General features: G+C 40.0%; 1 protein-coding gene across 17 annotated transcripts in view; it reads left to right on the top strand.

Annotated features, from left to right (window-relative positions):
• Positions 1 to 205: 205 nt before the first annotated feature.
• Positions 206 to 26,206, top strand: part of scrib (scribble planar cell polarity protein) — a 67,133-nt gene continuing 41,132 nt past the window's right edge. For all 17 annotated transcript variants that reach the window (XM_079468434.1, XM_079468430.1, XM_079468433.1 and 14 more), the window contains exon 1: positions 206 to 1,547. In XM_079468434.1, coding sequence (XP_079324560.1) covers positions 1,389 to 1,547 — 159 coding nt within the window. In that variant the 5' untranslated portion in view covers positions 206 to 1,388. The remainder of the gene's footprint in view (positions 1,548 to 26,206) is intronic.

The following is a 26,206-nucleotide window of genomic DNA, read 5'->3' as shown; positions in this document are numbered from 1 at the left end:
TCGATGAATAATCAATACTGTCAAGCAGGACAGTTTCCACATCCATCAGAAGAATACATTGTATAATAAAAAATATGTGCCTTGCTATCCCCATCACTCTTCTTCCCGTTCGTTTAGTAAATTTCCACAAGGTGGCGCGCTTGCATTCCCCCGGGCAACTATCCGCCTTTCTCTCTCCTTCTCCTCCAGACTCCTAGAGGTCGCCATTCGGAGGAGGCAGAGTACTGCTGTGTGCATTTGGAATTGCGTGCGAGACGCGGTCAGAGAGACTCACAACAGTGAGGCGGAGCTGGGAATGGATCAGCTACTGAAGCTTTACTCAACTCAGCACCTCCACACGCTCGCCTACAAGAGCAGGAAATTCCTTGGCAGATAAAGCGTCGTGTTGCGCGCTTCCTCAAACCAACCACCCGTATGCCCGAGTGGCGGATAAAGAGGTTTATTACGGATCGATCTGGACCCCGTGTCAGGTTGGCTTGTAGCACAGCACCGCACAAAGCCGGCGGAGTGTTTCTGGAGCGGGCGCTGAGATCAGCCCAGCCCCCCACCTTCATACATACAAACACACACACACCGAACCGGCCTGCTGATCTTAGCCTGTTGCTGCTGCTGCTGCTGCTGCTGTGTGTGTGATCCTATCGCAACCTAGCCAACGTTAGGCTATTTTATATCTCACGTATCTCTCCGACACGCACGTCTGTAAGTATTTTGGAGTTTTGTTGTTTAAAAGTTAGCCGGTGTCATTTTATAACGGTTGTTAGACTACAGCGCTAATCGGTTAACGCTAGCTGTAGCAGAACAGCGTCGTTTACAGGCTCGCTGATACGATGCAGTTTAATCATTGAATCTCGTTTTCTTAACGTTAGTCAAGACGTGTCATTCGCAAGGACGGACTGGTTTCTTGTATCAAAAACCTGCTTGTCCTGACCCCTGTATGGTCAGAGTAAACGCATACTGGCTAAGTGAAGTGTGTTATTCAGTGCGACATCTCATTTAGTCCAGCGAGGAACTCCTTATGGTCCTCAGTAAATGCAAAATCGTATTCAACACGGAAAATGTGCGCGTTATTCGCTATTTACGGCCTTACGTTACGTCTGAAGAAACTGCCCGTCACCGAAGAGTCGTTTTTTGAGTAATTCGGCCGTGTGTATGGAGAGACGTTTTTCCACTCGTTTGCCTCGACCGGAGTGATCAACTGAATGTCCCCCGCCATTATTGGAGTTATTAGACATTTCCAGCAAAGTGATTCATACGGACGATTTTATTGGGCTGTGTCCGGCGGATAAAGTCCAGGGACTGCCTTTTAAATTGGCTGTGGTCGTGTGTGTCCCCATCATTTGGCTGCTTAAGTCAGTCCCCGATGCGGAGGGGCTGAGTGTGCCGGGGTCATGCTGAAGTGTATCCCGCTGTGGCGGTGCAACCGTCACGTTGAGTCCGTGGACAAGCGGCACTGCTCGCTCGCCGCGGTGCCGGATGAGATCTTCCGCTACAGCCGCAGTCTGGAGGAGCTGCTTCTGGACGCAAACCAACTGAGAGAGCTGCCTAAGGTAACTGCCATTCCCCATTGCTTTACTGTTCTTGTTTTGCGCTGTGCACGTCTCTTGTCATCGTGCATTACACGTTGTGCGTTGCACTGTGAAATGGTGCTTTAATTTTGATGTTCTGACGTGTGTGACTGGTTTTAATGGTTTTGGGGTTGCCCTTGTCATGGAAAAGCCTGGCAAATTGCCCCGTAAATTGAAAGATACAAGTACACGGATTTGTTCTCATGAGCAGCTGTCGAGTATTTAATCGGAGTGCAATCTCTTTACAATGGCTTTAAGTTAATACGTTTATACTAAAATGACAAATGACTGGAAATGTCAGGTGAAGAGTTATGGAAATTCTTTAGTCAAAATGTGTGGAAGCTCTGGGGTTTGTACCATGGTTGACCTTAACAAAACAGTGACCGTCTCTTTTACTGCGTCTTCATGTGCACACTGTGAAAGATCTTTGTGTTGTAAAGCTTTTCTTTTGCTGTGTCTTCCATTATGTTCCTTGTTTGTTGGTTTAGCAAGATGTTGCAAGCACGGTACTGTACGGTCCTGCTCAGAACATGAGCGAAGAACGTATTTACTGTGTCTAAATAACAATAAACAGGCCGGCTTCCTTGGGGAACAGTCAAGCCTGCTGCAAATCTGTTTCACTCACTATCCCCTCTAAAAGCCGTTCGCTTCATCCTTATTAATTTGGATATCCTCTGTGTGATCGAGATCCTGCTGACTACTGCAAATTTACATCAAGAGTCATGTGACTGTTTGTGTGTTACTAAAATAAAAGCAAAACGGGCCTAAAGGGGCGTTCACATTATAACAATAACTATAAAAAGGGTTTAAAAATCGTTCTTAATTAAAGATAATAGCGATAAAGATACAGAAACGATATTGCAGGGATCACTTTCAGAACTCTTTTTTTTTTTTACCCCAGCAGATGAACGATAAAACATACATAGTTTGACCATAGTTTCTGGCAGATAACGTTTGACTATTGGTGATTGCAACACAGGTTTGAATTAAAGACTGTAAAATAAATGCGTTACATCCCGGACACGAATGCACCTTCAGCCTTCAGAGAGAGCATCCAGCCTTTGCTGTCACATTTTCGAGAAAATATGTCGGGATATGAAAACAAAAGCATCAGCAGCAGGTCATCATTCGTTTTAGTGAAAATGGGAATACTGCAGCGCACAGCCTTAAAATAAACAAAACGTTATTGTTATCGTCCGATGGTGTGGTTGCAAATATAGTTACAGTTAGTTATCTTTGTATTTATCGTTATAATATGAACGGCCCTTTAGGGTGGTCACCTCGTGTCTGGAAAAAAATTCACAGTCTGAGACATCAGTTTGATGTGTTAACCGATGTTGCATTTCAATTGTTGCTATCAAAACATTGTCTCATGCAATGGTGTGAGTTTAGGGCGGAACTGTCTGTTTGCCAATGGCAAATAGTGCGGTGTTTAAAAACCTATTTGTAAACGGTCACCTTTTTTCCTTTTTTATGCCACGAGGCATATAATTGCATACCTTTCAGTAGTTTGCTCAGCGTTGTACCTCCTGTATCTGAGCTCTACATTTACTCTAACACTTGAATAGTCACAGCAAGTCTGAGCATGTGCCTCTGAAAATGCCATATGGTGACTCTGTTTGTTGCTGTTCAGACGTGATGGGCTTTAAGCTGCTTATTTGTCCCTCTCCTCCAGACTCACTCTGGAAACTTTAGTGTTTCCCACAGGATTTTGACAGACTTGTGGCACTGGTGACATCTCAAACGTAATTGGCATATTTGTGACGTAATCACGTCGTGTTAGCACTTGATATCTGTTTTTCTTCTACTCTCTGATCTGATCTGTCACATTATCTATATTATAGAACGGGCTATATTCTGTTTGCCCTTTCTCGACAATGTGTTGCTGTATTATGAAAACTTCTTTGATTCTAAATTCAAGTAACAGCAAATACGCTACACAGAGCTAACTACAGGCGTGGACGAGAGGCCGAGGGCTTGCCCACACATGGAGTTCATTGGAAGAGATTGCATGCCAACACGGAAGAGGAGGACACACCACTCACACCCAAAAAAGTCAGGAAAGAGAGAAGACACAGAACCGCTGTTTATCCGCTAGTATATCAATCACAGAGACAGTCATTATCACGGATAGATACAAAATGTGACGCCAAATATGCTTGGGCGGTCATTGATATACCTGGGCGGACCGCCCAAGTAAATGCATTGTATCGGAAATGCTGCACTTGGTCTCTTCAATTATTTCTCTTTGTGAACCTCTATAAGATATTTCTTTGTTTATTCTTCAACTCCACTTTTCTGCATTGGTATGGACACATTTGTAACGTAGTTTGCTACGTGATATAGGATTTAAGATTTACACCACACCATGACTTCTTAGGCCATGACCTTTTGAAATGATGTGATATGTTAAGTGTTTCACTTTGTTGTGCTGTTTGTGTTTAATGCAGGAATGACTGGTTGCATGTGAAGAACTCTGGTAAACGGTTGTACTGCGTGGCTGGCATGGTTTGAACAGATAGCTGTTGACATTTCTTCAAGAAGTCATTTAGTGTCACCTGAATGGCTTATGCTGCTCACCTTAAGCTCACCTTTCTATCTTTAGCTCAGAAAAGCACAATAATAGCAAGTGAAAAAAATAGAATGTTTAATGCAGAGCCGAAGTGGAAAGACACGTGAGAAATGACCCAACAGCCTGACAGATTATGAGCAATGACTCAAGTGTCCTCACATTATTAATCCACATCTAACATTTTAATATTAGCCGTTTGGTGACTCACAGATTGCCACGCTGCTCCTTTATGGAGTAAGTTTACATAAGAACTCGTTTTGCTAAACAGTCTCGGAGCCAAAGTGCTGAATTGCTGCTGATAAAACCGTGTAGGCAGAAGCAGACAGAGGAATTCCCCATCACACCCCCTGAAAACATCAACGTGAAGCTTCCACTCTGTTGAGTCATTATGCAATACTTAATCCACACCGTTTCTGTATTATGTCCTATTGTGTGATAGTTGAGCCCTGCTCTCACTCGTCACAGTAAAATCCTCACTCCGGAGAGGTTGAGCGCTAACTGGATTAACCCAGAAAACTCTCATCCACGCTCAAAAAGCTCAGAGATGGCATGTGCTGTTTGTCAGCACTGTTGAATGATTAACAAGTGTATCGCACATGCATACAAGATACCAACCCTCTGTTTGTTCTTTAGGAGGTTTACGGGGAAGTTTTAGACACAAGGTCCTGACGTTTTCCCTGAAGGCCTTTTTTGTGACTGAGGAAGGAGAAACATTTTAGCTTTGACAGTTGTGGAAGATCTGGTGACAGGTTACATAGTAGGTCCTTTCAGCCGTTCTGACGTCTACCACCCAGCTCCACATATTAAATGTCCAGGCTTATTATTACTGCTCTGTCTGCATTGTCCTTCTTTATCAGCCGTAACTCGTATGGTGGCTGTGAAGAAAGAAAAGGAAATGTTCAATATGCTTCTGAAGTTGTGAGTTTCGAATGAGTAAAATAGTAGCTATGTGTTTTTTTATTTACTTAAGTTCAAGGCTGTATAAGATTGAGGACTATTTTTGCTTGTAAATCCCTTTCTACAACCAACAACAGCAAGTAGAGGTAAAACCGTCTACCAACAGAAAACATTTATGGTTATGTTTGGGTTCCTATCCAAATTGACTTACAAGTGGTATACATTTTCTCAGCTGTGGAATGTATTGTAAAATGTTGGAAACGTTAAGTAGAACAACAAAATCATGAATTTGAAGTATATAAAACATTTGAAATAACATTTGCGTGGCAACAGTTCCTTGTTAGGATCAGAGTGTGTTTTGCCTCCTCAAGTATGTGTCAAAGTTTCAAGGTGGTGGTTTAATAGATGTTATTAATATGATAGCTTTTTAACACTGACACGAGTAGACTTCATTAAATGGCCTGTAGCAGGTACAAATGGGTGTGAGTGAGTGTATGGCAAGTTTCTGCTGTATTGTCTGCTGCAGAACAGGTTTAAGTGTGCAGGACTCCTCCCTGCCCTGCTGTATATGTGTGCAGCATCAAATGCTCATTCATAGACACTTGTCCAGCAGGAGTTTCTCTTTTACCTGTGAACTTCTCCTTCGAGCAGGTGTACAATGATTTACCCTATTTCTTTAAGATTCATCAGTCTGAGTCAAGTCCATACAGGGTAGAGGACTTGAGGGGTCCACTTGGAAAACCGATACCCGAGCGGGTTCTGATCAAGAAGAATCACGGGTGCCTCGGACAGGGTCAGGTATAATATTAGTGTCTTTGTGTCTCGGGTGGTTTCTATTCAGTATTTCTGAATAGACCCGATCTGTCCCGTACATAAACAGTGCGTCGCTCGTTTGTCGGTCACATTGCGTACTCCCTCTTGCGACATTGTGTGGCTGGATGGTAGGCTAATTTACGTTAAGCCAGACCGGTCAATCAAGAAAACAGGATAAAGACGCAAAACAGTATAATACACATCTTGATCAAGAGTTTTCTGTTGCACCATTTACCAGAGTTGCCAGTTACAACAAGAGGAGCAACTATTTTCATTTTGATTGGCCGATTTCGTTTTACTTAAACCGGTCGAATTGTAATCTTAAATTCATTCAACATATTTTGTCTTAATTTCAACGTAATTCTTTTTTGTTAAGCCAATCAAATGCTTCAGTGTGTCACCATTTTTTTTTATTAAACATCTTTGGTCACCACCTGTAAAGTATGGCGCTATCACCAAAAAGTTCAATGCATGACCATAGTGCAAACATGCACATTGTAAGAAATGTGCTTCTCCTCAACCTAAGTAAAATTTTAACTCTTTACCACTATTGTAAGCCCCAAAAACTCACTTGTTGTCGGACCCCAGGGTACACACTTAATGATAAAATGTATGGCCTTAATGCATTATAAGTTGTCTGCCAAATGCATTAATGTAATGCAGCTTAAATCTATCTCAAGGTAAAATCTACAAAGCTTTTCCCAGTTTGCATTGTTGCCTAGAAAATTGCTGTAGAAATGTATTTTTTTATATTTTGTAATCCTATTATAATCTTTGATATCCGTCTTCCATCTATGTTGTGTGCCTCTGTCATGAATTTTCCCTTTAATGCTCCTGTAAACAAAACAATGGATTTAACTGTCCAATGAAGTGTGTTATGTAATGAAGCTGATTTAAACTAAGGAAATGGGGTGTCTGAGCTAGAGGTCTTCACGGGTCCACTTAGATCCGAAAACCCGAGGTCCGGCCCGAGACCCGAGCGGGTTGGGTCTAAAAGATTCACGGGAGCTTCGGACACGGGTCGGGTATATTATTAGTGTCTTCGGGTCTCGGGTAATATAAATTAAAAATTGTTTTGCTTAATTTACCCGAGGAAGACCCGAACTATCCTGTACAATAACAGCGCGTCGCTTGTGTGTGTGCGTGTAGTTACCAACTCTCCTCCAACCCTCAGCCGATCGGTTGAAAGCCACGCAAATCTTACGAAAGTCGCGGTGATCTGAAATCACCTTAGAATTGAAATCCCGAAGTTTCCAACGCTGCAGGGGTTTGCACTCGATGTAGTTACCATCGTATTCAGGAAAACATACTTCCACCAGGCGACCAGAAGTAGATATTAAAAGACGCGCACATTTCAGTACTACGCGGTTTGGGACACATTGTTGAGACAGAATGTTCGCGCGAGTGGTTGCCATGTCGTCACTTGTCACTCGTTGATTCAGCTAAAATTTGCACAACCCATTTAGCCTCAGTTTGCGCAATTTGCCAGAGCAAAACAAGAGGATCAACGTGTTCATTGCCATATCAATTTCATTAATACACGTCGGTTTACATTCAGGTCTAGTCGGGTTTAAAAAACATATACGATGGGTCGGACTCGGGTCTAACGTTATCGGGTCTGTCTCGGGTCGGGGCTTTAAAATAAAAACGTTATCGGGTCTGTCTCGGGTCGGGGCTTTAAAATAAAAACGTTATCGGGTCTGTCTCGGGTTCGGGTAAAAAGTGATTCGGGTCATTTCGGGTCGGGTAAAGATCTTTGGACCCGAGAAGACCTCTAGTCTGAGCCCATGATCGTATTTTGCACAGATATCTGTAAAAACTAAATAGCTCATTTTGCCATTACTGTACCCCAACCCCCAGCCCAGCATCCCTCTTTTGTGTCTCACCCCCTGGGCTAGATAAGGACTTTCATTCATCTGTAAAAACATGTTTAACCCCTCATCCCCCATGTTGCATCTGCAAGAGCCATATCGTTCCACTAAGCTTCCCCCTCAGGGGTCTCTTGAGTGAAGTGGCTGTCTGCAGCTGTCCTGTTTGGAGTGTACAGTCTGTGCTCGCTGGTTAGATGTGATCTGTAGTGGAAGAAGTGGCATAAATTGTTGTGTATCTGCTTTCTGTCCACCGTCCGGTCATGTGTTTATTCAGTTTATTCATGCGTTTGTGCAGTCTTCCATGAAATGGTGGTGTTTTCTTAAATCATCAAGGAATTAATACTTTGCGCTGTTAAAATAATCTTACATTATCCACAAATTAGCTTAATTTGTCTTATTTTGAACTTTAAACCCGATGTTGTTATTTGCTTTGCTTACCTCATGCCACGTGCAGCAAAATAATTAAAGGGAAAGTTCACCCCCAAAACAATTTCTGTCATTTATTCACCCTCATGTGATTCAAAACATGTATATTGTGGAACACAAAGATGTTTTAAAAAAAAATTTTGTGGTTTTGTTTCCGTACAATGGAAGTCTTTGGGGTCAAGTCTGTCGTAATTAATGGCAGGACTTTTGTCCACAGTTTACCCTTGAATCACTCAGTTATCATATGCGGTGGCGGAATGGGTCGAATTGTTCATTTCACATTCAAAATGCTGTACAACTACCAAAACACTATATTCAGGTCTCAACTCAACTTATTCTTCCAGAACACTAGCAAAGGTTGACAGCCGACAAACACACGTTGTCACCCACAAAACAATAACCTAAAAAACACTAACAACATGTAGCATTATACAATATTTTGTGTAAAACAAGGACACATCTCTGTTTATAATTCACTGCAATATATGTTACTGAAATGAATCAGACATGATGCAGAATTCCAATATACAAGAAATTGTACACACAGCATCCACTGATACAGATACAATAGTACATAATGCTAATCTACTCGGTCTTCTCCATTTGGCCACTGGTTCTCATCCACATCACATCTTCTGTCATCTAGTGCAATACACCTAGGAAAGAGTCTTCTGGCATGCCTGATCCATCCCAGCCACCCTTCTTCCTCTTTCAGACACTTCTCTTCTGGCTGGGTCCATGTTTACATCACAATACAAACTATTCAGCAGTTGTCTCCTTTTGTAATGAAATTGAAAGAGTAACACCTGTGTAGAAGTTCATTTACAATGAGAATCAGCTGTGGCTTGTCCAATTGTTTTTATAGCATTTACAGTATTTATAAGATATTTATTTAAATTTATTTTTATTTCAATCAAATATTACTGTAGAAATGTAGCAAATTGCTGTCGTATTCAGTTTTGTATTATGTTATTGTTTTGAACATAAGTTTAACAGTTTTGAAAACAGTATGTAAGCATGTGCAAATTGGCCTGTACGTAGAAAGAGTTTTGGCAGTTGTTGTGTCTGAGAGAGAAAATAATTCATGACATTTGAGAGATGTAGTCATTGAATGCATTTTGTGCCAAAGCAATGATAATTGATCCTCAGTTTAGCCCACATAGACTTCTGTTGTGCTCACTGTGTGAAGAGTGTTGCAAAAGTGACCTAAGTATTGAGAAATGTGTCCTAGCGTCTGTTAAAAACTGTAAAATTTAAGTGACTTTTGCTTTGGTCTGTAGTTTCACTAGTTCTATATTTTTGGATGTCTCACATTCCTGGTCGGAGATCGTTCAATCGGACCGCTGTCTTGATTTACTGCTTCTCTCTTGTAAGTCCCAGGAAATGTGATGTTAGCTAGTAAGGGCTTCCCCGTGGCCCACAGAACTGGGCCAGCAGTCTCCATAAATCACAGCTGCCATTGTGTGTGCTGCAGAAAACACATACCCCCCCCACTTCTCTTCTCTCCTAGTTGTGCTGTGGTCCAGACTGCACAAGACTTTGGGATCATGCTGTGCTCACTGATCCCGTGTCTCTATTTGTTTCTAGAGGTTTAGAACTGTACTTATGTCTAATATCTCCTTAGCTTTTATTAAAACTTGTTTATCTAAGCATTTTATTCTCTTTTATGAGGTCTACTTATTTATAATTACTCTGTGGGCAATTGAGTTTGCTCATCTGTCTGATGTCAGTACATTGTGAAGTGCAGTACGATTTCCAGCTTGATTTTATTAAATGGTCTTTTTGGAGAGGGGAATGGTTTAAAGCGGTGGTTCCCAACCAGGGGTACCCCCCTCAGGGGGGCACGGAGGTGTACTGCAGGTGGGGCGCGACGGTTCCCTGAAACCTCAACCTTTGGAATGCATACAGGAACGCGATTGCAAATTGACAGAGGGCAATGTTTTGTCCGAAACTGCGTTTGTGAACTGCCGCGCAGACTCACTGTAGGTCCTGCGCAGTACAATTTTAGGCTGCACACAAAAGCTTAAAATCTACAAAGTAGGCAAACGTCCACTCCGGAAGCAGCAGCATTACCTCTACATCCTCTTAAGAAACAGGTAGATCATAGAAGTATGTTTGTCTTTCAGACTGTAATTTCAGAATAAGCGCAAGTCTCTCTCTCCTGATGAGTTCATAGTGCGCAAGAAGGGTTAGAGAATTTTTTGTTTTGGGCATTTCTCCTGTAGGTAAAACATGGAATGTTTGTTCGCTTCATTTCACCGTGGATTCCTTTGTAAACAAGACTCATGTCGATGCTGGATTTGCACAGAGACTGAGATTTAAAAGCAATACCGTGTCATCAATATTGAATCCGACGGGAATCTTATGCGAGTAAAAATATATGTATGATGCGTCACTATTGCTCTCTTAGAGATCACTTTATATGTCCTGATTATGTGTAACCTACGTGTCTCACAAAGTTTACAGAAGGCTCCAACTAAGCACGTTGCTTGTAAAAAGACACACAGAAATGTACATCACAGGGCACACTGATGTCTTTTGGAACTGTTATCCAATCATGGCAGTGAGTTTTTAGTCTTCAATTCGGCCCACCTATAAAAACCAAGCGTTTCTTGAGGCAGCCTCAAAACCAGGGTAGGAAATGGCCTATATCTTATTGATTTGGATGTTTTTGAATGTAAAAACCACGTGAACGTCATAAGTAAACCTCAGACAACAGTATAAAATAATAAAAAGGCCAGTTCATGACACCTTAAAAGGAGAAAAGCGTATAACATTGTATGGATGCATAACTGATGCACTGGTGCCCGTGTTCAAATGAAATTCCTACTGTCAATAAGAGAAGAAATACTGGTTGAGCTGCTATTTAAGATCTGAAATAAGATGATGTTTTCGCACAGGCACCGAAACTACCTCGGTGGTTGCCAGTTCCACCAGAAACAACTAAATCCCTTTATAGTTGTCATCACTCTAGCTACTGAGCCGTGTCTCCTGAGATTATGGTCTTGGTTTGCACCAGGCTGGAGACTGAGAAGCCTCTACTTAAAGCGACCTGAAATGTGTTTCCCTGCTTCCTTTTGTCTGAGCTGAAGAGCAGCTGGCTCGCACATCCTGTCGCCGCGTCTCCTAGAGAGTTTCATTCCGAAGAAGGATTAACACTGGGAGCCCCTCACCCTGTTTAAGCCTTTATTTCTCTCTCTTTCCCTCTTTAGCTCTGATCTACATTTAAATCTTGACTTTCAGTGTGGCGTGAGTTCGAATTTGTCCATCTCTCTGGGCACAAACAAACATTTTGGATCAGCGTGCGTGTGCATCTGCATCTGCTTTCATGTCTCTTTAATGACACGCATTTGCCAGAAACATGAGCCAGTCACCTGTCTTTGTAGGTAAACATTGGCGGCCCCAGTCGACATCTGCTGCAGCCTGGTGTTCATGTTTAAAAAGTTCTTACAGTCAACTCCTCTGATTACACTGTATTTATTTTTAATAGTACTTTGGTCATAAATTTGTTCACGGAGGACTTATTTTTTTGTAAATTATGGCATTATTTATACATGAAAAGCTTTAGTCATAGTGTTTGGTCGTCACCTTGGAAACATTGTCCTCAGTATAACAGTCAATGCTGAACTGAGAATAGATAACATCTCTGCCGGACCGGAGTAGAGTCATCACTAACGTCCAACAATATGTTAGTAGCACAATAATTTGAAGACAATAAATGAAACTGAAATTAAAATAACTTATTTATTTCCAAAATACTGTCAATTTACATTTTATTTTTACATATGTCTCATTATAACACTGAGAACATTTAAGGTTTAATTGAACCTAGTAATTTAGAAAATTAAAGCGACAGCGGTCCCGTCTGGTGTAAACATGGGCTAAAGGCTGTGTCAGAATCTGTCAGACAGTGCACATGTTTTATATGAAATATATATATGATTTTTTCTTTATTCATGCATTGAAATGAATTGAGAATCGAGAGCTTGAGAATCGAAATCTATTTCGATTTATCCTGTTTTTAAATGTGGTCGATTCAATATTGATTCTCAAAAGCTGTGAGTAAATTTTTTTTCTTTCATATTTCCACAAGCACTGAACATTCATTAACTTGTTATTACAATATAAAATGTTATTACTACTTTCCACTAGAAGTCACTTTTCATATCGTTCATTCATTGCTTAATGAACATTGCGGATGCGGTGTCGTCAAATTTAACATCACCTTCTCATGAAAGGCAGTGGTTCATATGCTTGCAGCCCCTCTTTATAGCTAATTTTGGGAAATTTAGTTTGTTATACTGTATCTTAAATGTAAAATAACCTTTTCTGTTTCAATATACCAAAGTGTGTTTAAAGTTCTTTACCGTAATTGACCACATTCACAATTAAGGGTGCTCCGATTGATCGGTTGCCGATCATTATTGGCTGAAAATCGATTTAATAGCTTGATCGGTGATCTCGCTAATGGCTGATCAAAAGAGCCAATCAAATGACTCAAACGTGTAGATCGTTGGTGTGTTGAACTGCCGCCCTGTGCAGACCGAGCAGCATTTGAGGTCTGGACCGTTCAGCTCAGTCACTCCCTAAGCTCGCACAACTTTGTTGCAGTCTGAAGCAAACTGCTACTGGGGATAAATTCGGTTTACAAGAGTGATAACTGCAATCGAATTAACCCCCAAAAAACTCAGATACTGACAACAGTATTTAGCAAAACTATTTGTCGTATATTCGGAATTGAAATCAATAACTACGGTTTCACGATGTACCTAAACACCCATCAGAGATGTGTTTTTGTCTGGTGCAAGAAAACAGCAGTAAAAGAAGTCTTTGCTTTAGCAGATATGACACAGGGCTAACATTTAGCCGCTTTCATAAGCCCTTCGCTAAAGTGACAGTGTTGACAGATATTCATTGTAAAAAATCTGCAAACAAATACATGCCCAAAATAAACCTTAAAATACAAATCATTTATATTTTATGAGACCCAATAATCTCTTATATAGGCAACTGACCATTTTTAACACCCAAAGTGTCAAGCTTTATAATCTAAGACCAAACAACAAACATAAACGTGCTTAAAAAGAAACAAACATGGCAACACGGCAAAAGAGCACTCGCCAACAAAACACATCACGTCTGTCAGAGATTCTTAAGTTTTTTATGGACTAAGCGAATCTAAGCTGAAAATATAAAAGTACCAAAATGGTTTATATTCTTACAACTGTGAGATGCCAGAATCTTGCTAATGGTTACTAGTTTGTCAATCATCACAAACGCGGACACATGGAACTTTCAGGGCATTCACTCCTGCATTTAAATGGGGATGTCACTCCCGAAAGCTTGCAGTTTGTCGTGTTTGTTTTATTCTGTTGTATTTTATAATTATTAAAACAGAAAAACGATGTTATACTCTAAGCTGTTCCTATGGTTGCTATCATTTATGTTTACTTTCTAAAGGGAGAGGAATAGGTTGTTTTGCAATTTGATTCCTTTTCATCTCTCAATTCATTAGGTAATATACAGTGTCCTTTGAAATTGTTTAATGAATAATTCTACATGATAAATAGAAGGCTTGATATAGATCCTGTGATCGGTAATCTGTGATCATATCGGCTAATGCCAGTTCTAAAAAACTTTGATCGGCCCCAAAAATCCTGATTGGAGCCCCCTTATTAATAATCAAGTAATCTGCTGGTTATAATTTCCGCTTTACAATACTACAGCATGCCTATTTTACAGTATTTGTCACCATTATTTTCTTATTTATGTCCATATTCGTCTTAACAGTTGCAAAGATTATTACAATTCTGATTATCTAGCACAATATGCATGTGTGTGCATATGCCCCTCCCAGCAGCTCTTCCCCTATCCTTCTCACCACCTGCTGTGTAATCTGTCTATGTGTGTGGAGCACATTGTCTATGCATGGCACTCATCAGTAGGTGTGGGACAGGGTAAACACAGACTCTTGTACAGATGGTTCAGCCTGAATGTCGCTCTGGTCTTGATCATCTTAACAAATGTGTCACCTTGTACTGCTGTACTTTACAGTATATGAAATACAGTAGACTATACTCTGAGCTTGGTGCTCTACTGCATGATCTGATAGTATACAGACTTGGACAGCAATGTGCTTATGCTCAACATTATTTAGACAAATGCTCAAATTTCTAAATAATACACAGTTATTCTTTTATATATAGCTTATCAATGATAGATTACAGAGATAAGAACACTTGCAAAGGCATTTCAGTGGACCCATGCAGGAAATTCATCTGTTATGCTGTTTCATATTGTTTAATCCCACTGGTGGACAAACACTGACTGAAGTTTCAATGACCTGAAAACCAGTTCAGCTTTACGAAATGACCCTTTTAAAGTGGTGTCTAAAATGATTACGGTCATTGTTTGACTGTCAAATCATTTGCATGTTTTTAAATAAAAAATGTTTGTTAAGTTTTGATAATGGGTTGAATGGGTGGGGTAGTTAATAGCTACTTGTCGAGGCTTCATGCACCTCTCAGCTGTCCAGACTCAACCTGTAACAATCTGGAAAGATGCTTTAAACTAAACTAAAAGTCTGGAATGTTTATTCATTAACTGTAAACAAGTAAACATTGGCACCTTAAAGATCTTCTCACGCAAAATTGAAGGTTATTTTAAACGAAAGGTGATTTTGTTTGTTGTTAAGTTGAAACCGTCTATAGTATACATTGCAAGCTGCACAGATACGCATCTTTTTTATACAGTTTTAAAGTTACATTTACATTATGTGCATTATGCATTTTGACATTGCATACTACAATACATTTGTTTCTGACTATGTGCAATCCCCTTGGATCAAACCCATGACCTTGGCATTGCTAGCGCCATACTCTTAACCACTGAGACGCAGGAAAGCTCAATGGCAGGTGTGTCTGTGCAAACTGCGTATCCTCTTTATACAGCGCGAGTTATAGAGTCAGGCTAGTCTGATCGATACAGTGCAAGATTTTATGCCCCACAGAGCAGCGAGAGTCACGTGACGAAAGTGAAAAAAATATTTTCGGCCCAACCCTAGAGCAAATTGTTTTGTTTTGCTGTTTACTTTTGGTGTGATTATGCCTACATGCGTTTCCCTTTTACATTCTGACCTCAACATTCTCACTGCTGATTTTAAAACGGATTTTGTTTGGCCTTTTATAGCAGTTACCAGTATCATGCGTCACAACCAGGATATCAAGCCCATTATAACAGTTATTCCTTATTTCCATCTTCTCATCCAATCAGAAAGCTTTCTTTTATCATGAGCTAATCTTGAGGCATTTGAATGCATATAAGAGAAGATCAGTTTTGTATGTGCACCTTCGTGCAAGTTTTTGCCTGTCGTGGTTTTTATTCCCAGCCCGTTTACTTTGTGTCGGACTGATTCAGTGCCTCGACATGCTCGGTGCCCAAATCGGCCCAAAATGGCTCTTTGCTTATCATAGGGTGTGTGTGAGAGTGAGCGAAGGCTCAGCCGATGCTGATTTGTTGACAAGTGTGTTTGTCTTGTTGATTCCTCTGTTTTGAGAGCTCTATGGCAAGCAGGAAGTGGGAATAATGGAGAGAGCTGAGGAATGTAATGTTTTTGTTTTGCAGAACCTCTCTAACCGTTCTCTAACCATCACACTGCCGCAAAGACCACAGCATCCCTCACCAGCTCAAAAACATCTGCTCTGTGTTATGCTGTTTCGGTGCATTTTAGTCAATTAATTCCTCTGTTTCTGTGTACATTTGTCGTGGATCACATGAGTTGCGTTTATATGTTTATATTTATTTAAAGTTGCAGCCTGAGGGAAATTCCTCTGTCCACAAAACAGGTCGAGCTGCATGTCAATAGCTTTATATAATTACCTGCAATGCCTATTTCCTTTGCTTTGAACTGTTGCCGAAACTTGTTAGTATGTGTTCATGTCAGTAGAGTAGCATAAGTTTGACCATGGAGAAATGTGTTTCTTCTCGCACTACACAAAAAAAAACATACTCTGACTTGCACACATTTAGAGAGTTCTCATGATGGTCTGATCGGACCATTAATACCATATAATTTGACACATTGTAGTGTGGATTGATAATGAGTCTGCAGATCCCCAGGGCACAGATTGTGATGTACAGTATAGTTATTTACATTTTTACATTAATTCATTTGGCAGACGCTTTTTTCCAAAGCGACTTACAAGTAGTTTTATACAGTGGCACATTACTGCAGAGCAATCAGGGGTAAGGTGCCTTGCTCAAGGGCCCTTCAGTCATCACCTGCTGGCACTGAGATTAGATCACAAGCCCAACGCTCTAACCATTAGGCCTTAAATCTTTTTATCTCAGTTTGATTAGTGTTTTTACGGTTTTTGTTTCTGCCATAACTCTTTTATATGAACTGGTTTCACTTGTTTGATGGCACATAAGATAATGGCAAAAAGCTTTCTTCAGCCATTGCTCAAGAATGTTAGGTCTGCGGTGATGTGTGTTCAAGATGATGCAAAGTTTTTGCTCTCATCGTACTTTAAATTAGTAATTTGACGGGAATTCGTGTTTTCCTGTATCTGTCTTTGGTAGTGCTTCACGATTAATCATATCGCAATCGCGATGTCAGGCTTCGCAATTACATGACGGTAAAATGTTCCGATTATATTAAGGTGCATTCGTGCGCGTGACAAGACATCCATTCTAAGAGATATATGCCTATTTTATATGTGAGGAAAAAAACGAGCCGTCTTGTGTGGCGGTGGCGCGTGTGCTTGGTCACGTGACTTACGGGGCACAGTGTGGAGACTGGAGAAATGGATGCAGAGCAGACCGACATTTTAAGTTAACTGGGTGTGCATTTTCCTTGATATCAACCAAGTTGACTCATTATATCCAGTTTATCGTAATCGCAATCCCACATCCCAATCTTTACCTCAATAATCGCAATGTGACATTTTCCTCAAATCGTGCAGCCCTAATCTTTGGTGTATTACAAGTTGTGTGAACACTAATGTGTTTTTTTACTGTAAACCGCGTAAATGCACTGCATTACACAAAATGCACCCAATAATGTTCATTTTAGCCAATATCCAATATGACCCCTTTAATGATCTGGATGGATTGATGGATGGATGGATGGATGGATGGGTAAAACAGTGCTTTCAGTTTGTCATGGTTGTATAAACCATCATAATCAAGCTCTCTGTATGTGTCTTTAGTGTGGGTGCTCTATGATTGGAATACATCCAGCTAGAGCAGTTTTAACTCCTTGTAAGTGTACCAGGAATGTGTAGGGAATTTCTGGAATTCATCATTTCGGCTGTGTTCAAGTCCTGCCCTAGAAATCACTCAAAATTGCAGTGTGCGTCTTGCATCACAACAGACCTTGAAAAATGACTTTCCTGAAGACGTGAAATTAAGTATTTTGATACAGTGTAAGCGTTAACACAATCTGAACAAACTTGTGCAATTCTCTAACGGTTGATCAGATTTTGTATCTTCATTGCATCGGTACACAACCCGGGTCCGGTGTCTTGGACATGTGTGCATGGCTGCGCTACAGTTCAGAGTAGGGATGCTCCGATCCGATATTCGTATCGGGTATCGGCGTCGATACGTAATAAAATTCTAGATCGGGTATCGGTGCAATTTGTCACCGATACCCGATCTGACATAAAATTTGTGCTAGACGATGTAAAAGTTCATGGAGACACCGGCACTTAAACTCTCTCGTGGGCGGCTGTGCATTGTGCAACGTGCGACATCATACGCTAGCAACGTGCCAGCATACGCTAGCAACGTGCGACATCATACGCTAGCAACGTGCTCTGTACGTAGTGCACGTGAACAAGTGAACATATAGCAGCGAACAGCATGGAGCGAGCCAAAATATCTGTCATTTGGAGTTATTTTACAACAGCTACGCCAATAAGTTCCACCGCTTTAATTGTTATGGATGGGCAACCGCTGTCCGTCGTTGCGAATAATGGCTTCAGACTCCTTATAAACCACCTGGAGCCGCAGTACGACACGCCGAAGCGTAAATATTTATCTGATATTTATCTCTACCTTGAACTGTACCGAAAAGTCTGCAAACACATATCCGAAAAAATTAAAGATGTCAATGCGGTGAGTTTTACAACAGATATCTGGAGCTGCGACGTGTCGCTTTTAAGTTTAACCGCACACTGGTTGGATGAGAATTTTGTGCCACAAAATGCCACGTTAAATGCAACAAACATGTGCAGTTTTACTAAGCTAGGGAAGCTAGTGTTTTATTCATCTGTTTCTGTGTTGGATGTTAAATTTCATTTTCTCTAAACTTTAGTTTAGTTAAGTGGACTTTGCTTTAGTGACTAAAGCATTAAAAAGATCTGATTCATGTTATTTTAAATATATCTAAAGCAGTAAAGCTATTACTTTTTTGCTCAATTTCAGCTGCTTTATTGCGAATTGATTTTTAAATTATTTTTGCACTTTCTTAAAAATTATTAAGAGATTTTGTTTCCATTTATTTATACCCGTTTATCAAGCTAGTGAAGCTGTTGTTTTATTCAGCTGCTTAATTTGCACCTTAATTTTGAATGTCTTTTGTCCAAAGATAGTGAAAAGTTTTGTTTTATTTTTCATTTGTTTTGCACCGGTGCTGGTTTAATAAACTATTTACTAAATTTTTGAATCATTAGTTTGTTATTTTGTTTTACGGGGTCAGGAAATTTATCTTAAGTCGAGCCTGATGTCTTGTACTGCAATGCACACAGTTTATTAAGTAATTGTGCACTTTACATTTTTTACCTTAGTATCGGATCGGTACTCGGTATCGGCCAATACTGAATCTCGGGTATCGGAATCGGTATCAGAAGCAAAAAAGGTGGATCGGAGCATCCCTAGTTCAGAGTCAGACTTCTGCATGCCTTTTGTAGTTTATCTGAACAAAGTCATTTTTACTGGCATGCATGTGTGTGGGTGCAGGCTGTTGGACAATAGTTTTACCTGTCAGCATCAGCCTTCTTTTTTCGACCTTGACCTTCTTTACATTTTGGCTGGGATGCTAAATGCTTCCCGCAGACTACCAGATTGTTAGCAAGGCCTACAAAACTCACTTTCACAATGAAGCTTTGTGCTAATCGGCTTTCTGGATGCCGTGTGGACTGCAGCAGACAGTATTCAGTAGATGTTTTTTGCTAAATCTAATCATGTGTTTTGGAATGGATAAAAGGCTTTCCTACTTGCTGTATGTTGTGTTCTAATTCTCAGTGGTTGAATAAAAACAAGCATTGCTGTTACAATGCCAGTCTGTATATATAGTGCAGACGTACAACAATGTATATGAACGCTGTGGAGACAGCATAACTTACCTTTACAGCTTCGCTGTATGTGAATTCAGAATTTAGCACATGGAAGAATGAAAAAACAATGAAGAAGCTCCCCCAAACAGTTTCCCAAGCAATTTCAACCTATTATACACTTTTTTTACACTTTTAAATAATGACTTCATTGTTATAGAGTTCGGTCTGTGTGCATTGACCTCATCTGATTTGACTTTGGTTTGGAATGCAAAACTCAGCGAGTCATTGAGTCATTGTTGCTCTCAATCACAGAGGCCTGCATGGATGAAACCAGAGCTCTGCTTCTGTCACAACCTTCTGTCCTCATTGCTTCAGGTTGGTGGGGACATGGGAGTCCTCACAGCATATGACAATAACATGAGAATGTCTACATTCTTGCTTAAATGGTCATAATATTGTAGTACCAAATGTGAACGTGTCAATTCGGCGTGATCTTGGTTTATGCAGGGTACACTGTTTTGTTTCAAGCATGCTTTTTACCAATGACAGCACTTATTGTACTTAGTCTCTCTCTCTCACTCTCTCTCTCTCTCTCTCTCTCTCTCTCTCTCTCTCTCTCTCCGCAAATAGTACACAATCCTTCACCTCCCTAAGTAAATGATTGCTTTCCCATGATCATTTAGCAGTTAGCCGTTTCAGGACTAGCCTTACGGGCTTGTTCTATCCTTCTCACAGTTTCTGTGGGCATCTGACATGTACATATACAGTCTCTGGGGAAAATAACGGTTTACAGCCATGTTTACACACCAGTTCTGTATGTTCTACATCATGTTGCCGCAGCCTTGTGACATAAACAACATAGACACAGTTTTTATTGAGTGTTCAGTTTTCAAGTGCTATAAAATTTGTCCTGATAGTATAATTAATTTATGATATGATCCGTTATGTAATCCGTTTGTTGCGTTGTGGTCTTACACTTGTTTCCTGGGGCACGTCTCAATAAGGAGGTTCACAGATTGAGTAAAAATGTGAAGTCTGAGTTTGAAGCAAAACATTGAGTCTTCGTTTTCAGAACATCTGTAATGTAAATCTAGTGATAAATGTGGGATGTCATGGTGTTTAGTACACTTGTTAGGGTGTCAGACTCTCGTGTCAAAGTCAGACAGATAGCTGGTCATACACTTGCAGACTTTTTGAAAGTTTCAGATAGAAATACACTAACTGATGAAATCTGCAGCACGGCCACGATATGAATATGTTGCTCTAAAACATTGCACCCCTCTGCGCATTAGTGAGGGAGACAAAGACAACTTGCTGAAAGAAGTTCCATGTGTGTAAGAGAAAAAAAACACTTGGTCGAAGGCCGAATACTGAACATGGTTTTTTTTTGCATTTTTCAATTTGTTTAGCCAATTGTATTGCATAAACTGAATGGTCAAATTTTTCTTTTTTATATTATTTTATCTGGCTTTTCAATGTAATACATTAAAACTTAAAATAAAATTGAGCAAAACAAATTAAAATAAAATTATATCTTTCCGTTGAAAGAATATAATGTACTCTGTACACCTACAATAAAACAGGTAATTACAAAATGTAATTCATTCATTCAGCATTATAAACCAAAATTACGAAAACAGTTGGATTATTATAGACTCCTCCACATATCTCCTCCACAAAGGCTGACTGTTCTTTGATGAGGTGAACTCGTGATTTTTTTTTTGGTTGAAACCGAATAAAAATTAAACACTTGGCCGAACATTTCTTCTATTAATTTAGCTATTATTTTTATTTTTCACTGTTGCACAGGGTTGGGTATCATTTGGGGTTTTTCAGATACCCCTGCCAAATCGATACTTTTAAAACTATACCGATGCCTAAACGGTGTCTAAATCAATACTTTATGAATATTTTTTAATTGAACATTTTGTTTTTTAATATCATCCATCTGTGTTGTATAGCTTTTTTTTAAGTAATAAAAAAATACACAAAGTTTAAAGGGAATGTGATATGAGCATGGACACTATCATTGCTAGAAACTTGCATTGCTAGAAATATGTTATTGAGTTTACTGTTTACCTTATTTACCCTCCAGTTACAACTAAAGGACGCGCGCCGTAGTTGTATTAAATGAGGGCAGAAAATGCGTTAAAAAAAATCAATAGATTAAGTCCATTTACAGTGAGCCTTCTTGGCTACATTATATGTGCATTATTTTAAAAACAGACATTATGTGTAATGAATAAGTATAATTATATGCCTACACCAGCAGTCAAAGTAAAAAGCTTAACAGACTGCATGTCCAGAGATTATAATAGCAGATGCTATAAGGTTTTAGCATTTTCACTGCTGTGTCTCGCTTGTCTTTCTTGTCAAATGTGTTTCTGTGTAAAGAACGAGCCCCACGGCACGCAGCATGCGCTTCATTGATTTTAAACGTGCGCAACTGTTTTATTGTAATCCAAGCTGATCACATATCATTCGCGATCTGTTTAATCATTGTATAAAATGTGTTGGATTTGTATTATCTTAGCTTTCAGACTTTTGCAAGTAAATTATGGATTACCTCAGGGATGGGTTTTAGGACCCTTGCTATTCTCCATATACATGCTACCCCTTGGAAACATTATTAGAAAACATGGAATAAGCTTCCACTGTTATGCAGATTATAGTCTATACACTATATCTCATCAAAACTAGATGATTCCTTCCAGCTATCCAAATTGGCAGAGTGCATCAAAGATATAAAACATTGTACGACTTGTCATTTCCTTCTTTTAAATTCTAATAAAACAGAAATATTACTTATCGGACCAAAGACACGTAGGCTGCACTGTTACTCCAACAAATACACTTAAAGACCCAGGCGTTATATTAGACAGCAACGTGTTATTTCGAAACCACATCTCAAATGTAATATAAACAGCCTTTTTCCACCTTAGAAATGTTGCCAAATTATGAAATGTTCTATGTGTTGCCGATGCAGAGAAGCTTATTTGTGCATTTGTGACATCAAGACTTAACTGCTGTAATGCACTACTTAGTGGTTACCAGGTCCAGAAAATACGATCACATAACCCCAATGTCATCAACCCTTCAATGGCTACCCATTAAGTATCTGGCTCTTTACATATATGCTAACATAATGCATTGGTTAATTCAAAGCACAGACGAGATAATGTTTTTTTAATGAAAAATGGATGCATGACAGAAATGCAGTATTTTTCTTATTCAGATACTTCTGCAGTCCTTTCTCTGGCCACCTGTGGTAAAGTTCTTCTGCTAGACAACCCTGTTCGCCTCAAAACACTTATTCAGACACTTCTGCAGAATTATCCTTTATCATTGTAATGTAAACAGTCCATAAACAAATTCATGGCATGAGAACAACAACCATGTGATAAATTATTTTAAAAATATGAATCCCCAAACACCCATGTGGAGGATTTGGTTTTTGTAGTTATAATGATTTATTTATATCCATAATTGATATTTAACATTCACCTCCACTTCTTTCCATCCTCAGCCAACATTTTCAATCATAAATAATTCACCACGATCATTCTTACTCTCTTCTCAGTTTCTGCTCTCCGTCCTTCTTCCTGACCTCATTTGTCATGTCTTTGCTTTGTTTCCCACATTTTCGTCGTCTCTTTTATCTTCTGTACTTCTTTTGGGCCTGCCTGTCTCTTTTGCTTAAAAACAATAGGAAAGTCCTCCACTCTGCTGGTGCCGTTGGTGGGTGGAGCCAAGTGGGTTTAGGTTTGATTGTCAGCACTGTGCGCAACTTCACAGGCTTTGTTCCACTGCTAATAGAAAAGAAGAGCGAAAAGGAGGAACGAAAGGCCATTCGGGTTCTTTTAGATGACGGACCCTCAGTGTAATCCTCATAGGGGGATTTCTCCTTTAAACTAGTTTGGGTTTTAGAATTGCTTTTATAATGTTTTTGCTTCCTGTTACATGGTGAACTAGACAGAGTACGTTTGCATTGTTACAGCGTTAAACCTACATGGATTTATTATACATTTTTATTATTTAAAAAGTGGCTTAAAGGCAGTTGAATGTATGAAAACATTTTTTTATACTTTTATGAAAACAAACAGTTTGAACTAATTTGAACTTTATAGAAACTAATGGCACTTACCTGTTCTAATGCAGTTTTCCCCTAGCAAAATACTTGTTCAGCCCTGCCCCCAACTCTGGCTTTTCTTACTTAAGTGATCCGACTGTCTTTCTTTCTCTTCTGAGCTGTAAAGTTGATCCATCTCGCAGCTTTGTTTATCCCCACCCCTGCCCCCCGTGTCCCATCCTTTTGTACGGAGAGTAGATGGGAGGCTGTGAAAGTGCAATCTTGCTGTTTAGTGAAACTTCATCCATTTTAATGTTACACGAGCCATTAAGACTGACCCATGGTGATTGATTTAGGATGCACATCTGATTGGGGTGATCTTAGGGTGAGACAAACAAAACATTAAATGTGCAAAGAGCATGACTATGTTTCGGGATACGTTAAGCATTAACTGAAGAAGTTAAAAAGATATAGAAAGTTGGACACGGGAGAAGGAACGGAAATGGCCTCCTAGCTCTTTAAACATTGTCTTGCGTGTTCTCTGCAATCGGTTTCCAGGATGAAAAGATGTTGATAAAGTTAAGGACAGAGAGGAGCATGTGTCAAGCATTGGCTGTAATGGTTTGATTGGAGAAAACCACGAGATAAATTTAGTCACTTGAATGAGACACAGCAGCCTCTGTGTTGATCTGAACCCTTGAGCCGACAAATTCTTCCTTCTGTTCATTCATTCTTTCTCTGCTCTTTCCCTTTTCTTAGTACTCAAACAATCTCTGTTTTCTGTCACTACATGGCTGCCCTGCTTTCATATTCATGTAAGTTAGTTAATGTTTTTTTACAGATTGACCAGCACAGTACAGACTGTGACTTTAACAGTGTGTCTTCTGATGTAATCCGAAAACACGACGACATCTTGGAGCTGTATCAGCCACCTTAGTGCTTGCAATCCGCAAACCCAACCTCTAGATGCTGCTTAATTTCATACACTAGACCTTAAAGATCGGGTAACACACGCAGTTTCTGCCAGTACCTATACAGTAGTATTGCATATGTTTTATCTTCAAAGAGGTAAGTTTGATCAAATTTATAAAGGAGAGATACAGATGTACGATTATTTCCGTAAAAACACGAGCTGCTGGAGGCCGGTAGTGGGATGGAACAGGATGTTTTTAGATTTGTATCCCGCGTCGCAAGAAATTTGGTCGGGTCACACGGTTCCTGCGTGAGAGCCGCGGGAATGCAGACCTCTAACTTCTCGCCCTAACGCAAAAGAGTAGCAAGCTGCAGGAAAGTTTCTTTACAGACTCTCATCCTTTGTGTAATGTAGAGTCTAGACTAGAGTAGATGCAAAATGTTACATTTAATCACCTGTCGTCTGTTCACAGAGACAGAAGGATGTAAAGCACGACTGACCACCGATAAGCAGAGATGGTTCGCAGAGGGGACACTAGTGTCTCAAGTCTGTGTGAGTGCTGTAGATGGGTAACTACATGGTCTCGGGTTTGCCTGGCATCTGGCCGCAGTAATGAATGGGCAGCTTTGTGTATGTTTATAATGAACCCTTCACTAGAAAGCTTCCTCCCTTAATAGACCTCATGGCTCTCACTCATGACGGCCTGACTAACAGTCAACAGTCATGCACCCGTCTTGGATGCTCTGTGCTTCGCTCTGCATTTTGATAAATAATTGAAGGAAGTAAGTGTTGGTATGTGATCGATTGCCTTTGTGTGAGGGCCTTTGCTTTAACATCTTGTTTCCTTGCGTGCACGTGTCAATTTAATGTCTGTGGTAGGTGCATAGTTCAAGCATGTTGGCATGAGTTGGTTTCCGTTACTTAAGGCCATGTTTACGCGAAGAAAAAGTGAAAAGTTTTTCTTTTTTTGCGTTTTGAAAAGTTTCACGTACACACACGACAACGTTATCAAAACAATCCACGTTTACGCAGATCCACAAAAATGAATAAATGCCACGGCAGTAGTTGGCGACATCACGTTGTAAAGAAAAAATACCAGAGTCCCTGACGATTGATTGACGGTTTATTGGCAAGAGACCATACAATACAGAGCGCTTCATTTCTCCTAATTCACAGTGAAGAGAAGCGTGCGCATATACTGTATACAGACAAACAAACAAGATGGCGAAAAGTTTGGACATTCAAAAGTTTTCCTTCCATTGAAGCTCATCAACAACGCCATCGACAAAGTTGTCCCTATATCTACTCGTCCTCCCAGGACTGATCCAAAAGCGCCATTTAAAAACCCTTCGTCGCTGTGAATGAGTGTTAAGATTTTGCTATAGATAAAAAATTAGTCTCCACTGGTGGTTATAGCACTGATGTAGTAAATCTACACTTTGCTGGAGAAGCGTTAACAAATTATTGCGCAGCACAAAAAACCCCATGTAATCCTCCATTGTTGTATTTTTCTTCTTCGTTGGTGTACACGCGCATGCCACACCCCCACACCTAATACGCATGTGCACAATGTTGTTTTCTCATTCTTGTGTACTTCAGGGTTTACACTGAAATGAGAATGCTGTGGTTTTCAAAAACGTGCACTTTGAAACCCGTTTTCAAAAGTTTGGGTTATCAGTCCCCTAAAACGCTGTTTCCATGTAAACGGAAAGCCAAATCGCATAAATTGTTTTGCACTTTCCTTTGAAAACGGTCCCGTGTAAACGGCCCTAAGTCTATGCAACAGCTGCACCAATGAGTT

This window comes from Barbatula barbatula (genome assembly GCF_947034865.1).
Source record: "Barbatula barbatula genome assembly, chromosome: 1".
Classification (NCBI taxonomy): domain Eukaryota; kingdom Metazoa; phylum Chordata; class Actinopteri; order Cypriniformes; family Nemacheilidae; genus Barbatula; species Barbatula barbatula.
The sequence above is the reverse complement of the archived record's forward strand: the minus strand, read 5'-3'. Positions and strand labels throughout refer to the sequence as shown.